This window comes from Squalius cephalus, assembly GCF_949319135.1.
Source record: "Squalius cephalus genome assembly, chromosome: 17".
Taxonomy (NCBI): Eukaryota; Metazoa; Chordata; class Actinopteri; order Cypriniformes; family Leuciscidae; genus Squalius; species Squalius cephalus.
In genome coordinates, this window is record NC_137138.1 from 6,442,273 (window position 1) to 6,457,633 (window position 15,361).

General features: G+C 38.6%; 1 protein-coding gene across 1 annotated transcript; it reads left to right on the plus strand.

Annotated features, from left to right (window-relative positions):
* Positions 1-1,235: 1,235 nt before the first annotated feature.
* On the plus strand, positions 1,236-2,742 carry LOC307144279 (weak neurotoxin OH-72-like). Its single transcript, XM_079846534.1, has 4 exons — positions 1,236-1,291; positions 1,366-1,485; positions 1,640-1,774; positions 2,099-2,742. Exons 1-4 carry the CDS (start codon positions 1,240-1,242, stop codon positions 2,164-2,166), a joined length of 375 nt encoding a protein of 124 aa, XP_079702660.1. The 5' UTR covers positions 1,236-1,239; the 3' UTR covers positions 2,167-2,742.
* Positions 2,743-15,361: the final 12,619 nt, after the last annotated feature.

Here is a 15,361-nt window from a genome sequence, read left to right on the forward strand (position 1 = left end):
ACGTTCGCTACTAGCTAGTTGGTCACGTTGGTTTTGTTGACGGAACGGCGCTTCTCGGGTGCTGCGCTAATCACTCCGCCCAAGTAGCAGTGCTTCGCCTTCTGAGAAAATAGTTCCCAGCATTTAAACGTTTAAAAAATGGCTGTGTCTCATATGACCTTGTTATTTGTACACACTGTGACTATACAAATCACAACATGTAAATAGGAAAATGTTGGCGTTATTTTGTCACTTATTGGGATTAGTATGCTAGCTGTAGCCATTTAGATCCAGTCTTTGTGCTAAGCTAGGCTAGCAGTGGGTGCGTCAAACAGACTTACAGCACGCACGGAGATGAAAAAGGTATGTATGGACTTATCTAACTCTGGGGGATACGGTGAATAAGCTAAAGTCCCAAAAAGTCGAAGTGTTCCTTTAAGCATATTTCCCAGGCGGAAGTGCCGCGTATATATCCTTCTGGTCTAATAGGAGAACGGTAGTGATTGGAGCAATTTGACAGCTGACCGCATCAGCTGATCGCAGCCTATGCCTACGTGGCCTGTCTGAACTAACGCTGTGCTTGATAAAAAGATAAAATGAATTTATATAAAATATTAATATAATTATGATTAATAATTACAAATAATTATTAATTATAATTAATTATAATTATAATTAATAATTATTAATTATAATTAATATATATAATTAATTAATATTAGGGGGTAATTATTTAATATTAATTTATATTAATTAATATAATGAATTATATGAATGAATAATTATTAATTAATTATTTATCACATTCAATAATATGACTTTATTGTAATATATATAAAGTCTATATTTGGTCTATATAGACTTCTGTTTCACTTCAGTATTTGCATGCTTGTTAGCAATTGAATATTTATTTATTTTTTACATTTTTAACTGCACATTATTAACTGTCCACATCTATCAGCCAGAAATCAGAAATGTCTATTAACCAGCCAGAAGAGCCTCACAATGCCTTTATAACAACCAGATACAAACAGAATTGAAACTCTTGAGGAAGTTTTCTACTTTTCATTTAAAACCATTAACTTGCATTACTATCATCCATTAATTAAAACTGATCATTAGTTTTTCTGGAGGAGAAACACTAACTGTGTGTGTTTGAGTTTGTCAAGTTTGTGTAGGACTTCAGTTTCCTTGTTAAACACACCCCTTTCTGAACAGACATAAAAGGAACGGAAACATTATTTCATTCTGTTCATATACATGATGGATCTACGAGTGTCTGTTGTTCTTCTTTTCGTTTTTCTCACTGGAGGTACAAGAAACAGCAAGTATTGAATGTATTATTTGGTACACTGAGGTCACTGAATGTCTCTCTCTGTCTTTAAGGCTATTCTCTCAAGTGCTACTCGTGCCTGCCTGATCGAACCGGTTTCTGTGACGCGAAAGAGGAGACATGTGCAGCTGGAGATTCTAAATGTGCAAGCGGAACAGGCGAAATATATGAAGGTATGAAGTGGAAATTTACTGAAAGTGATAATATGAAGTAGAAGTATTATAGTTTAATCTCATCACATAATTGGCATTACTTGTCAATTGCAAGAGGAACATGATTTCTGGAATTGTTTCTTTAGCCTATTATAGGAATTTTGTCTATTTGCAGGTTCCAAGGTGTCTGTCACAACTAAAGGATGTGTATCTCAATGTGAACCAGGGACCAACAAGGAGCTAAATGGAGTGACAGTGTCCATTGTCCAGTGCTGTGACACTGATCTTTGCAATGCAGCAAATGCAGCAGGTATTGTGCTTTATTTGATATACATTTGTATTCAACTAACTGTTGCCTTTTTCCACCATGATTATTATAATTCAAACACAAGTGATTGTTCAGAATGAGCACAACATCTAATTTCAGTATAAAAATAGTGTTAAACTAGAAAAGTGTGAAATAAGTTTTTTGGAATTTGTCAAGTGCTTTCTGAGAGTTTGTACTTTGTATTGTTTTTAGAAAACTGATGAAATTGATCAACAATAAACATGCCATTTTATTAACCACTGTTAATATGATCATTATTATTACTAAATTATTAATTAATACTAATTTCTGTATCATGTTTATTAGATGGAATGTATAAGGGAAGCTTCCTCCTGCTCTTCTCTCCTCTGCTCTTCTACTTCATGTTTCAGTGAATCCAGATTCTGCTCTTCAGATTCTACAGCAAACACCAGCGAATATGATTCACATTCTGATGCATTGCTATACTTAATAATACTTAACTGAATAAAGCTTGTTTGTTGCTCTGATGTTCTTTGTGTCATGAATTTATGATTTAAAAAAAAAAAAAAAAATTCAAAGAAATATACTGCATCCTCATTTTGAGAAAAAAAGAGATTATTATTGTTATAGCCAAATAATTTGAATAATCAAAATACAAACATTTGTTTCATACACAGAGAGTGAGATACTTGATTGTGTAAGTCAAATGCGTTTTTCGTTTCATGAAAATGTGCTTTTGGTTGTTCAACTAGTAGGTTAACTGATCAAATGTTTGAAATGCTGGTAACACTTTATAATAACTGCACGCTATTAATCATTTGTTAAGCATTAGTGAACAGTTAGTTCACCATTTATAAAGCATTATAATAGACATTAATAAGCAGTTTATAAATACATTCATAAATGCTGTATTCTTGATTTAAAAGCATATCTTTAATGTGTTTAATAATTGTATTTTCATACTTTATTAAAAAACAATTTATCATTTCTAAATGAAGTATTGCATTATTCACAAACCAGTTGTTTAGGAGTTGTCAGTGGTTTAAAGATCACTTAGAAAGTGTGAGTAAATGATTAATAAATTATTTAAATGTACATTCATACATCTTATTATTCAGACATATAGTAATAGTGTGTTAATAAATGCTTTATTAACATGTATTTATACTGTAATTCAGGGTTAATTCAGATAGTTATAAAGCATTTAGTAGTGGTCAGTTAACTATTTTTGTGAGCTCATCTAAAGTGAGGACTATGCCTTGTAAAGCATTTACAAAGGAGAGTTAAAGGCTGTTAAATATTGTTCTGTATCACTGTGTTGTTTGTTTCCTTTTTCTGTTTAGAAGATAAATGAGCATTTAAATCTTACAGCATTTTGAGCATTTACAAGGCATAACTAGTCCTCACTTTAGATCACAAAAATAGTTAACTGACCACGAGTAAATGCTTTATAACTACCTGAATTTACTACATTGACTTACACTTTCTAGTGATCTTATGAATCAATGACAACACCTAAATAACTGGTTTATAAATAATGCAATACTTCATTTAAAAATGATAAATTGATAATTAATAAATTATGAAAATACAATTATTAAACACATTATAGATATGCTTATAAATCAAGAATAAAGCATTTTTAGCCGTATTTATAAACTGCTTATTAATGTCTATTAATGCTTTCTAAATGATTAATTAACTGTTTACTAATGCTTAACTAATGATTAATAGCGTGCCACATTAATTTAACGATTACCTACATCCAATGATCATGTGTGAAAACACTTAAATTAAAAAATCAAAACTCAATGTTTTCAGAAATAAATAAATAATTTGCACCCTTGCATTTCTGTTTATTTTGGAAATATATATTGAATTAGTCTTCACCTTTATTTCTATAGCGCTTTATACAGTACAGACAGTTTCACAGCAGCTTCACAATAACAAATTCTGGTGTAAAGCAGCTCTATCAAGCCAATAGTGTCATTATTCAGCTCAAGTCAGTTCAGTGTTGATTCAGTTCAGTTCAATAATTGTAAAGTTCATCAATTGTGCAATAGTTGTGCACACATACTGTATTTACAGTGTATTTGTGCACATACATGTGACAAACTCCTGTAACTCCACTGCACACTGAACAAGCAAAAGACACAAGATTTTAGTGTTTTACATTTTTCACATCAGTGTGTAGTTTGATGTTGTAATGAGTCCACTGAAGGCAAGTTACAGAGAACCCAAGTGCATGAACATGGACGTGCTGCTTACCAAACAGTGGTTACAGGAAACAATACTTGACAAAGACACATGGCAAACATGAGGGCTTAAATACACACAAGACTAGTGACTAGACAAGGGACACCTGTGAACAACACATGACAACACAGAACACATGGCAGGATCACATGACAGCATGAAACAGGAACATGAAACATAACCAAATCGTGACATATTTTGACAACCGCACCGCTGAAGGTGACAGGATTGGTCAAGAGGGGTCAGATTATCATCATGGGGAAGGTACCAGAGAAGCAGAAGTTTCTCCATGAAGGAATGACACGTCAACTGAACAAGTCACAAAGGTCCAGATTGACTCTATGAACTTTGCTCACATCACAGGATCACAGGAAGAAAACCTGAACGCATTCATCCACCTGGTGAGACCAGGTGTTCTGCAGGTGAACACAGCACTCTGAGCTTCTACAGATGCTAACATTGCAAGACAATTTTTGAGTTACACCTCAAGGATTACAACAAACGTCTTACTGTGACCCCGTAAGTGTTCATTTGACCCACGGGATCAAGGAGGGACTGTAAGACTATGATAAAATGATGAAGAGGATTCAATTGCAAGTACAAACAGATATTTACTAAGGAGAGCAGGTCAGAGATGGTGTGAGTGGTGAAAGAAATAATGTCCAGAGATGAATAGCACTTGGCAGCACAGGAACGCTGAGGACAGCCCGGAATTCCGATGGTGAGAGACGGTGCTGATGATGATGATGAACTGAAACCGGAAACCAGGAAGTAGCGCGGGTGCCAGGAAGTATCAAAGTGCAGGACGATGACGATGACAAACACACAGGCTCTGATGATGGCAGGATAACATGGGAACAGGCAGGAACACACCGAACATCCAACAGCGCTCTGACAAAGACAAGGTGACAACAGAGAGACTAAATAGGGTGCGTAAATCAGCTGCAGCTGGAAACTGATCAGTGGCAGTGATCAGCGGCTCCGCCCATACACACACACACACTCAACAACAAGACGAGAGAGGAGACAGCTAATCTATATACCGTGACAAAGACTTGAGAAATTAGATAAATGCCAGGCAGTCTACTTGAGGCCCTGAGAGGACAAAGGACCTCTCTGGAAATTATCATTTAAACTCAACATTTGAGATGCAAACTAAGTCTCACCACAGAATACATCTCTCCTCCTCTTCCCCACTCCCCCTCTCTCATGCTGAGACCACATGAAAATTACCCCAAAATACATGGTTTGATGTGAATAATTATCAAGTATTATACATGTTTGGTATCATTAAAAATGTCTCAGTGCGACTGGTACAAATGTCTCATTTCCAAATAAGTAAAACAAAAGGTAATACGGTTTTAGTACGGTTCTAAGAGTTTAGAGATAACTGGCACACAAAGGAAGGTGGCCTCTCAAGACAAATGGTCAGAAGATGTTTCCATTTGAAAAAAGTTTCTGTCTATATAATTCAATGCAGCAAAGGGTTCTGGGCCTTTTTGTAATTCATGGCCCATGATGCTGAGAGTGACCAAAACTCTTAGCATTTTGTATTTTAATGTCGGGTTCGCATCTCTTCTCTTTATTCCAGAGCATTTGATGTTTTGTATTGATTATCTTTGAATTGATTATGAAATTGGCATGATACATTTACCTGACATAATAAATTGTTACATTTGATTATTCTAACTGACTTTGACATTATTTTCATTAAAGAGTTAAAAATAATAGTCAAACATTCGCTCACATTTAATGATGCACAGATATCATAAAAGCCTTTTCATTTATGGAGTCAGATGAAATAACGAGAGAATACATATTAAAATATATTGCATTTAATCAAAAATACTTTGCCACGAGAAAAGACAGTAAAAAGTAAAGACCTTCCGCGCTGGTCAGATGCCGGACTTTGGGCCGATCGAGTGCGAGCTTACACCGTGAACAATCTCTGACTCGGCAGGCACGGCGTGAAGAAGCTCAGGCTCGGCATGAGGTGAAGAAGCTCAGGCTCGGCATGAGGTGAAGAAGCTCAGGCTCGGCATGAGGTGAAGAAGCTCAGGCTCGGCATGAGGTGAAGAAGCTCAGGCTCGGCATGAGGTGAAGAAGCTCAGGCTCGGCATGAGGTGAAGAAGCTCAGGCTCGGCATGAGGTGAAGAAGCTCAGGCTCGGCATGAGGTGAAGAAGCTCAGGCTCGGCATGAAGTGAAGTGAAGAAGCTCAGGCTCGTCATGAGGTGAAGAAGCTCAGGCTCGGCATGACGTGAAGAAGCTCAGGCTCGTCATGAGTTGAAGAAGCTCAGGCTCGTCATGAGGTGAAGAAGCTCAGGCTCGTCATGACGTGAAGAAGCTCAGGCTCGGCATGACGTGAAGAAGCTCAGGCTCGGCATGAGGTGAAGAAGCTCAGGCTCGGCATGACGTGAAGAAGTTCAGGCTCGTCATGAGGTGAAGAAGCTCAGGCTCGTCATGAGGTGAAGAAGCTCAGGCTCGTCATGACGTGAAGAAGCTCAGGCTCGGCATGACGTGAAGAAGCTCAGGCTCGGCATGAGGTGAAGAAGCTCAGGCTCGGCATGATGTGAAGAAGCTCAGGCTCGGCATGACGTGAAGAAGCTCAGGCTCGTCATGACGTGAAGAAGCTCAGGCTCGGCATGAGGTGAAGAAGCTCAGGCTCGTCATGAGGTGAAGAAGCTCAGGCTCGTCATGAGGTGAAGAAGTTCAGGCTCGTCATGAGGTGAAGAAGTTCAGGCTCGTCATGAGGTGAAGAAGCTCAGGCTCGGCATGAGGTGAAGAAGCTCAGGCTCGTCATGAGGTGAAGAAGCTCAGGCTCGTCATGAGGTGAAGAAGTTCAGGCTCGTCATGAGGTGAAGAAGTTCAGGCTCGTCATGAGGTGAAGAAGCTCAGGCTCGGCATGAGGTGAAGAAGCTCAGGCTCGTCATGAGGTGAAGAAGCTCAGGCTCGTCATGAGGTGAAGAAGCTCAGGCTCGTCATGAGGTGAAGAAGCTCAGGCTCGTCATGAGGTGAAGAAGCTCAGGCTCGGCATGACGTGAAGAAGCTCAGGCTCGTGATGAGGTGAAGAAGCTCAGGCTCGGCATGAGGTGAAGAAGCTCAGGCTCGGCATGAGGTGAAGAAGCTCAGGCTCGGCATGAGGTGAAGAAGCTCAGGCTCGGCATGAGGTGAAGAAGCTCAGGCTCGTCATGAGGTGAAGAAGCTCAGGCTCGTCATGACGTGAAGAAGCTCAGGCTCGTCATGACGTGAAGAAGCTCAGGCTCGTCATGAGGTGAAGAAGCTCAGGCTCGTCATGACGTGAAGAAGCTCAGGCTCGGCATGAGGTGAAGAAGCTCAGGCTCGTCATGAGGTGAAGAAGTTCAGGCTCGTCATGAGTTGAAGAAGCTCAGGCTCGTCATGACGTGAAGAAGCTCAGGCTCGTCATGAGGTGAAGAAGCTCAGGCTCGGCATGAGGTGAAGAAGCTCAGGCACGAGGTGAAGAAGCTCAGGCTCGTCATGACGTGAAGAAGCTCAGGCTCGTCATGAGGTGAAGAAGCTCAGGCTCGTCATGACGTGAAGAAGCTCAGGCTCGGCATGAGGTGAAGAAGCTCAGGCTCGTCATGAGGTGAAGAAGCTCAGGCTCGTCATGAGGTGAAGAAGCTCAGGCTCGTCATGAGGTGAAGAAGTTCAGGCTCGTCATGAGGTGAAGAAGCTCAGGCTCGTCATGAGGTGAAGAAGCTCAGGCTCGTCATGAGGTGAAGAAGCTCAGGCTCGTCATGAGGTGAAGAAGCTCAGGCTCGTCATGAGGTGAAGAAGTTCAGGCTCGTCATGAGGTGAAGAAGCTCAGGCTCGTCATGAGGTGAAGAAGCTCAGGCTCGGCATGACGTGAAGAAGCTCAGGCTCGTGATGAGGTGAAGAAGCTCAGGCTCGGCATGAGGTGAAGAAGCTCAGGCTCGTCATGACGTGAAGAAGCTCAGGCTCGTCATGAGGTGAAGAAGCTCAGGCTCGTCATGACGTGAAGAAGCTCAGGCTCGGCATGAGGTGAAGAAGCTCAGGCTCGTCATGAGGTGAAGAAGCTCAGGCTCGTCATGAGGTGAAGAAGCTCAGGCTCGTCATGAGGTGAAGAAGCTCAGGCTCGTCATGAGGTGAAGAAGCTCAGGCTCGGCATGACGTGAAGAGGCTCAGAATCACAACCAAATTGTGACAGATGTATGGATAATCATTTCATGGCTGGAAGGATGATGTAGAGTTTTATATAGAAAAACTCAATTTTTAGAAGTTAAAATTTGATTGTTTTGAATAAAGTCCTTTTGGAAGAGATGTGTGTCGTTTTGCATATTGTGTGTGTGTTTTGTGGCTTCGTGTGTATAGAGTTTAGCGAAATTAAGCCATAGTTTGAGAAAATGTTTGTAAGCCATTTTTAAAAAACTTTAACATTTATTTTCTTACTCAGTGACACTCACACAACCACAGACACACCCGTACACACACACACACACACACACACACACACACAACCTGACAGATATAACAGAAATATGTCGTGAGAAATCACACAAACACTGACTCTGTCCAGATAATGTTTCAGAGAGCGACAGCGTCTCTAATGCCTCATTAAGCCCAATTGAATTGAAATAATGATCTGAGAGTGAACTAGGTTTTAGTGACCCATCATTTTTATTTCTAGATGACCACTAATGCCACTGTGGTACTTCTCAGAATGTGTATAACACTGTCACACAGTGGTTGCAGCAGGGATGAAAAAGGCATGATCTAATCGAAGCAGTTTTATTTATTAAACACTAAATAATACAGTGCACAAAACAGAACCACCATTTAACTGAGACATACATATAAACATTAACAAAGGGAGGAAATGAGAAACAGGTGGATTGAATTAATCAAACAATGAAAAACCATGGAAACTAATGCAAATGAAGGAAACGCAAAGGAAAAACAGGAAACAACTGTCCAAGAGTCCAACTCAAACTACACTAAATCTCAGACATAATGTGACACACATGAATCTGATACACAAATACAATCAACATTTGAAGTGGATCAAAAAAGTTCAAAGTTGTTCTAAGACAAGAACGTTCAAATGTTCAAAATTCATGTATAACTTTGATGAAAGGTTTTGATCCTCTTCAAATATTGATTAATATATATGAAGAGCTCTTACAAATACAAGCATTAAATGCACAAATAAATGCTGCTTTGTAACAATATGACCATAAATGTTTATAATATTTAACACACAGAAGAGACTTACAAGAAATTATGTTTGTTTGGTTTTCCTAACCAGTGACACCCACACAACCACAGATACGCATTTCCCTCACACTCACACCCACATTCACATTTACACTAGCTGTTTACACCACCTATTTTTATGTGCATTTTGGGATATTGTATAAAAAAAACTGCAAGATTATGTTACTTTTGTTTTCTTGAACAGCACATTGTGCATTACGGAGCCTGGTAAGTCACCTGTGGGGAAAAAAAAAAGAATCCGTGGTGATGGTTTTGCAATCCATTGTAACAATATTAGCTCAAAGGGGAAATATTAATAATAATCAATAATTACCAATTATGATTAATTATTAATATTTGGGTCAGTTAATTAGATTAACTTTGAGGTAAGCTAAATTAATATTACAATCAATTAATCAGTTCCAGCAAACTCTTTGATTATTCATTTATTCTAAGAAAAGTGTATCTTTCATGGTCACTGAAAAATAATTATTCCTTAGCATGTACAGCACTTAGACAGACCATGTAACAATGGAGGTGTCCATATCCTTGTCCACGGTATGCCAATATATCCTGTGATGCTGACGAGATTCTCTGGCCTGTCCCAGACCAAAGACCGGATGCTGGGGCAGAGTCATTTTTGTTGTTGTTGTTTGGTGTATTTCTACTGTACAGCACATTAAGGAATAAAAAATTAGCAAATGTATACATTTGTAATGTCTTTTGTTGTGTTCATTGTGTGAAAAGGTTTTTGAGGGGGAGAACCACAAGCAACATAACTTAGGCTACATATTACCAGTTTTTTGTAGTATTGTTTTGAATTTATCTAACCAGTGTGTGAGACTGTTGTGTGTGTTTTTGAGGGCTTGTGTGTCGTGTCTGAGGACAAAGTTTGGTTTTTCATGGTTTTGAGTAGAGAGTTTCATTTTGACCTGCAAACAGGAAGTTTGGGGAAGTGAAGTTATGGATTTATGTTTAGAGTTTTGAAAAAAGGTGGCATAATTTCAAGAAATGTGTTTAAGCAATCGTAATATTGAGGAATGTCTCCCAGTGATTGTAAAAAAAGAAAAGAAAGAAAAATTGCATAAACAATGTTTGTGCCCCCTCTACAGGTGAAGATGATAAATATGTAAGTGTAACTCAAGGCCACAAGAGGGCGCTGCGAGTGCAGGTGAATACAGTTTATGAATGCAGCATTGGCTTTTTCTCCTTGTGCTCTACACACATATTTTTGTTTGTTTAAACTAAAACAAACAAATTTAAATGTTATAAAGAGGTCTGGGCTTCACTCCTGCTTTGTATTTCCCCATCTTTTAAGAAATCCACAAGTTTCTCAATGAAATCAAGCCAATGTATTTCTTCATAAGAAGAAATAAGTGATGTAATTGACAAATTAAATGCATCTTCAGCTGGTCATATTTAATTTTTTACTTGTCAAACAGGTCAAACTGTCAATATTACTTGCTCATAATTTTTCTTTGTCTTTGAGAACAGGCGTTGTGTCAGAGGATTTAAAAATAGCCAGTTATTCCTGTTTAAAGCAGATCCACAATGTTTGTACAAATATAAGCCCATTATATTTAGCCATTTTTGAAAAAATGTTATACTGTATATATAGCCTAAATTTATTGTCCACAACAATTCTCATTCAGAAAACACACATGTCGTTCATAACACAAACACACTGACCTAAAAAACAACACGGAGCATTACATAAATCATGAACTTTGATCTTTGAAGTTTTGATCTAAATCAGTATTAAGAATAAGATCCTTTCATTTCACGGACTATATTACAACATAAAGAATGAATGAGAAATGCAGCAATTAGTTTATATCTTTACATAGGCCTATAGTAATTTACATGCAAAAAATAAAAAGTTGAAACAACAACAAAATCCTGAAGCAATAATAATTACAAAACAACAACAAAAACTTAAAAAACATATGATCGCGTATAAGCAGTGAGTCGTAGTTGTGCAGGAGGTCTTTCTGTTGTGGAGTTTATATGTTCTCTCAGTGTTGCCGTTGGTTTTCTCGGTTTCCCCCACAATCCAAAGACACACAGGAGAGGTGAAGTGGAGACTGTAAGTTTGCCTGTAGGTGTGAGTGTGAATATGAATGTGTGTGTGTGTGTGTGTGTGAGAGAGAGAGAGAGTTTGTCATCCCTGTGATGATGGACCAGCCATTTGTCCAGTGTGCTTTCCTGCCTACGACCCGAGACACTGGGAAAGACTCCAGCCTCCAGACCCTATTGGACAAGCGGTAGGGAATAGATGGATGTATGGATGGATGGATGGATGGATTTTTTTATTTCTTTTTATCAGTTTTAAAAGCAATGTGTTGGCATTTGAAAAAAAAGTGCTTTAAATATATAATGTTTTGCAGATGGTGAAGTATGAATGACAAAAGTGTTCATGGATTTTGGAAAATATGGTCATTGAATGCATTTTGTGTGAAAGCAATGAAATTCACAGTTTGGTCTAAATAGACTTCTGTTTCACTGAGTGAAGGATTTTGAAAATGTGTCTTCAGTATTTACCCATGCTTGTTAGCAACTGAAAAAAACAAACAAACTGTAACTCAACTGTGCTCATTACTTGTGGAAGAGAAAAGTTATCTGGAACGCTGTAACTAATTAATTAACATTTACCACAGAAATAGCCACGCATGTAAATTATGTACATTATTAAGTGTCCACATCTATCAGCCAGAAATCAGAAATGTCTATTAACCAAGCATCTCTGATCTCATTGTCTCAGGAATCATGATCCTGTCAGATACCATTAATACACCAGCTTGCACAGCCACAGTGTGTCTAACAGGCCAGTACAGTTGAATTGAGAGATCGAGTTTTTTTTTGTTTTTTTTTTGTATTTTCACAAGCAGCTGGAGAGTACTGTCTCTTGCAGTATAGCGTCTGTAAGCTGCTTTAGCATGTCTTCACTGAGAGCCTGTGATGCTTCAAGCGCATATACAACTCTTTCATCACTGAGGTCATCTGTACATGAGTGGTGACCTTCAGCAACGGCACATGACACTGCATCAGCAATTAACATTTCTTTCCCTGGCGTGACTGGACAATGAGGTCATATCTCTGTAGCTGTAAGAGCATACGTTGTAGTCTCGCTGGTGCTTTGCTCAGTGGCTTCTTGAATATAGCCTCCAATGGCTTATGGTCCGACTGGACATTCACACTGCGTCCATATACATACTGGTGAAACTTTTTGGTCGAGAAAACAATCGCCAGTGGCTCCTTCTCAATCTGGGCATAGTTCTTTTCCGTATCCGTTAAGATGCTTATGCTATTGGTTGCCCCTCCTGCAGCAGACATGATCCTAAGCCATCTGTGTCTGTTTATGGTGAGCGTTGTGTTGGGGTCATAGTACCTGAGAACTGGTGTGTTGGTCAGTGCCGTCTTGAGTGCAGACAATGTCATGTCATGTTCAGGATCCCACTGGAATGCAATGTCTTTTCTCAGCAGCTGTCTGAGAGGCGCTGTAAGTGATGCCTCACCTGGGATAAATGGGGCGAGATATCTGATCATGCCCAAAAGACGCTGTAGTTATTGCCTGTCTGTGAGTGTTGGCATGCTCACTATTGCCTGTATCTTGCCATCATCTGCTCTCACACCCTGTGGAGTTATCACATGAAATGAACATTGTTCACCTTGTACTGAATCTTGTCAGGGTTGAATTTCACATTGTGTTTTTTCGCTCCCTCCATAATTTTAGCAACAATAACATCATGTTCTTGTTCTGTAGCAGTGGCGACAATCATGTCATCAGCTACGATATGTACACCTTTTATGTCACCAAACACTTCGTTATTGTACTGCTGGAAGACTTCACTAGCAGATTTGACACCAAATGGCAGACGTTTGAATCTGTATCTACCCCACAGTGTGGTGAATGTGCATGGCAGGGAGGAATCTGTGTCAAGTTTGACTTGGCAATAGCCATCCTTTAAGCAGAATCAAGAATATTACCGGTATTAAATGTCTTTACTGGTAAATTACCGGTAAGAGATCATGTGTGAACCTTTTCAAAAATACCAGTAGGCTAAATCAGTTCTGGCAAATTACCAGTAAAAGGAAGTTCTAAGATTACCAGTAAATTAGCAGTAATGTGCTCTGTGTGAACGCGGAATGAAAATTATTGGTATGAGCACGTGTGAAGTCAGAACGCGCTGATGTACGAAGTCTGCTTTGGGCCAATCAAAGTTCTTATGGAGATTACGTGATAAGCTTTTTTAATAATTTTTCTATTTAAATATGCGTTAGGTGATCATCACAGCTTTTTCAAAGTGTCTCGCTCGAGACCCAGCCTTCTTTTCAAATTCATGAGCGTTGCGGCTCTGCAGTTGGATGCGTGTCTCGTTTAAGAGTAAAAATTAAATCTGTTTGATCATCCCTCATGTAGCCTACGGAAGAGGAAAATGGCCAAGCAATAATAAAAAATTAAAACATCTTGAGATTAAAGTCATTATAATGCGAGATTAAAGGTAGGGTAGGTCAGAATTGTCTAAAAAACCTTTTATTCAAATTTGTTTAAACTGTCTTTATATACCAATACATAATTAAAATGCAAGTACTCTGAAATAGAGAGTATAAAAAATTGAGTGACTCTAGTGTATTTAATCTTCAATAAACACAGCTCATTAATTCCATTCACTCCCACCTAAAAACGGTTGCGCGACTGCGCGCACGTGGGCAGAGCCAGTAATAGCGGCGGTAGTCATGGCGACGGAGAGTGACAGTCGCGCAAGCCAATCACTTGTTTCGTCCCGGTAGGAATTAATGAGCTGTGTTTTTTGAAGATTAAATACACTATAGTCACTCAATTTTTATACTCTCTTTTTCAAATTACTTACATTTTAATTATGTATTGGTATATAAAGACAGTTTAAGCCAATTTGAAAAAAAGTTCTTTAGACAATTCTTACCTACCCAACCTTTAAACTCGTTGAATATCGAGAAAAAAGTTGAAATACTACAATTGATTAATCTGTTTCTGGAGGATTTACGTTGAAAATAAAATGAATCCACTGCTCTGGTCTCATCTGAGGCTGGGACTTTATATTTTCGTCTGTACAGGCAACGACAGAACAGTTTGCATGATTTGCTCAAACTTTTGCCATTGCATTAGAACTGGTTACACTGTTGTCGCCGTGGGGGGAAACGTGCATATTAAGGGGCGGTTATATTATAATAAGATCCCCTTCCTACATCAAAAAAGGGGAGCGAAATCTGATCGGCTTATTTTTTGACATGCTTGCAGAGAAAGGTTTACCAAAACAAAGTTACTGGGTTGTCACTTTTCATGTTTTCTGGGTTGGTAGATGCACCGGGGACCCAATTATAGTCACCTTTGAAAATATAATTTTCTCATGAGGATCCTCCCCTTTTGATAAGCTATAAAATGAGTGCTTAAACAGATGCATTATTTCATTCTCCTCCTGATCAAAGATGGATCTGCAAATCTCAGTTTTTCTCCTGTTCATTCTTTTCACAGCAGGTACAAAGACAAATTGCTTGAATTATTATGGTGTACAAATACCAGTAACTTATGTTACTCACTGTCTCTCTGTTTTATTTCTAAAGGACACTCTCTCAAATGTTATGAGTGCACTAGTCAGACGGGTTCTTGTGTACAACAGTTGACTTGTCCCAGTGGATTATCCAAGTGTTCAACAGCTGTGACACAAATTGGTAAGTCCAGTGTTGTTTTTGACATTTACTGTTACATTTGACTGATGGAGACTCTGTGATAATTTACCGGTCCTGCGACAGTGTAAATGTTACTTCTCACATAACATATGCTAATTTTTTTAATTTACAAATTCACTCATTTAAATAATGAATTCGTTTTCTTGCTTTGCTATCAATACAGTTTGTATTAACAACAAAATTATTTGAAATTAGAAAAAATGCATTGTTTTGCATCTGTGAGATAATACATGTGTTTCTTTTTTAACTCACTGTTGCTTTCTACTTCTGAGCATATTCATGAATATTTTTTTTTCATCAAAATAATGTGAAGTTGAACCAGTCTTTCCCTTTTTAGGTGACATTACTTCTAAAGTGAGTGTTAAAAGTTGTGCTGCTGCCTGTCAAAACTG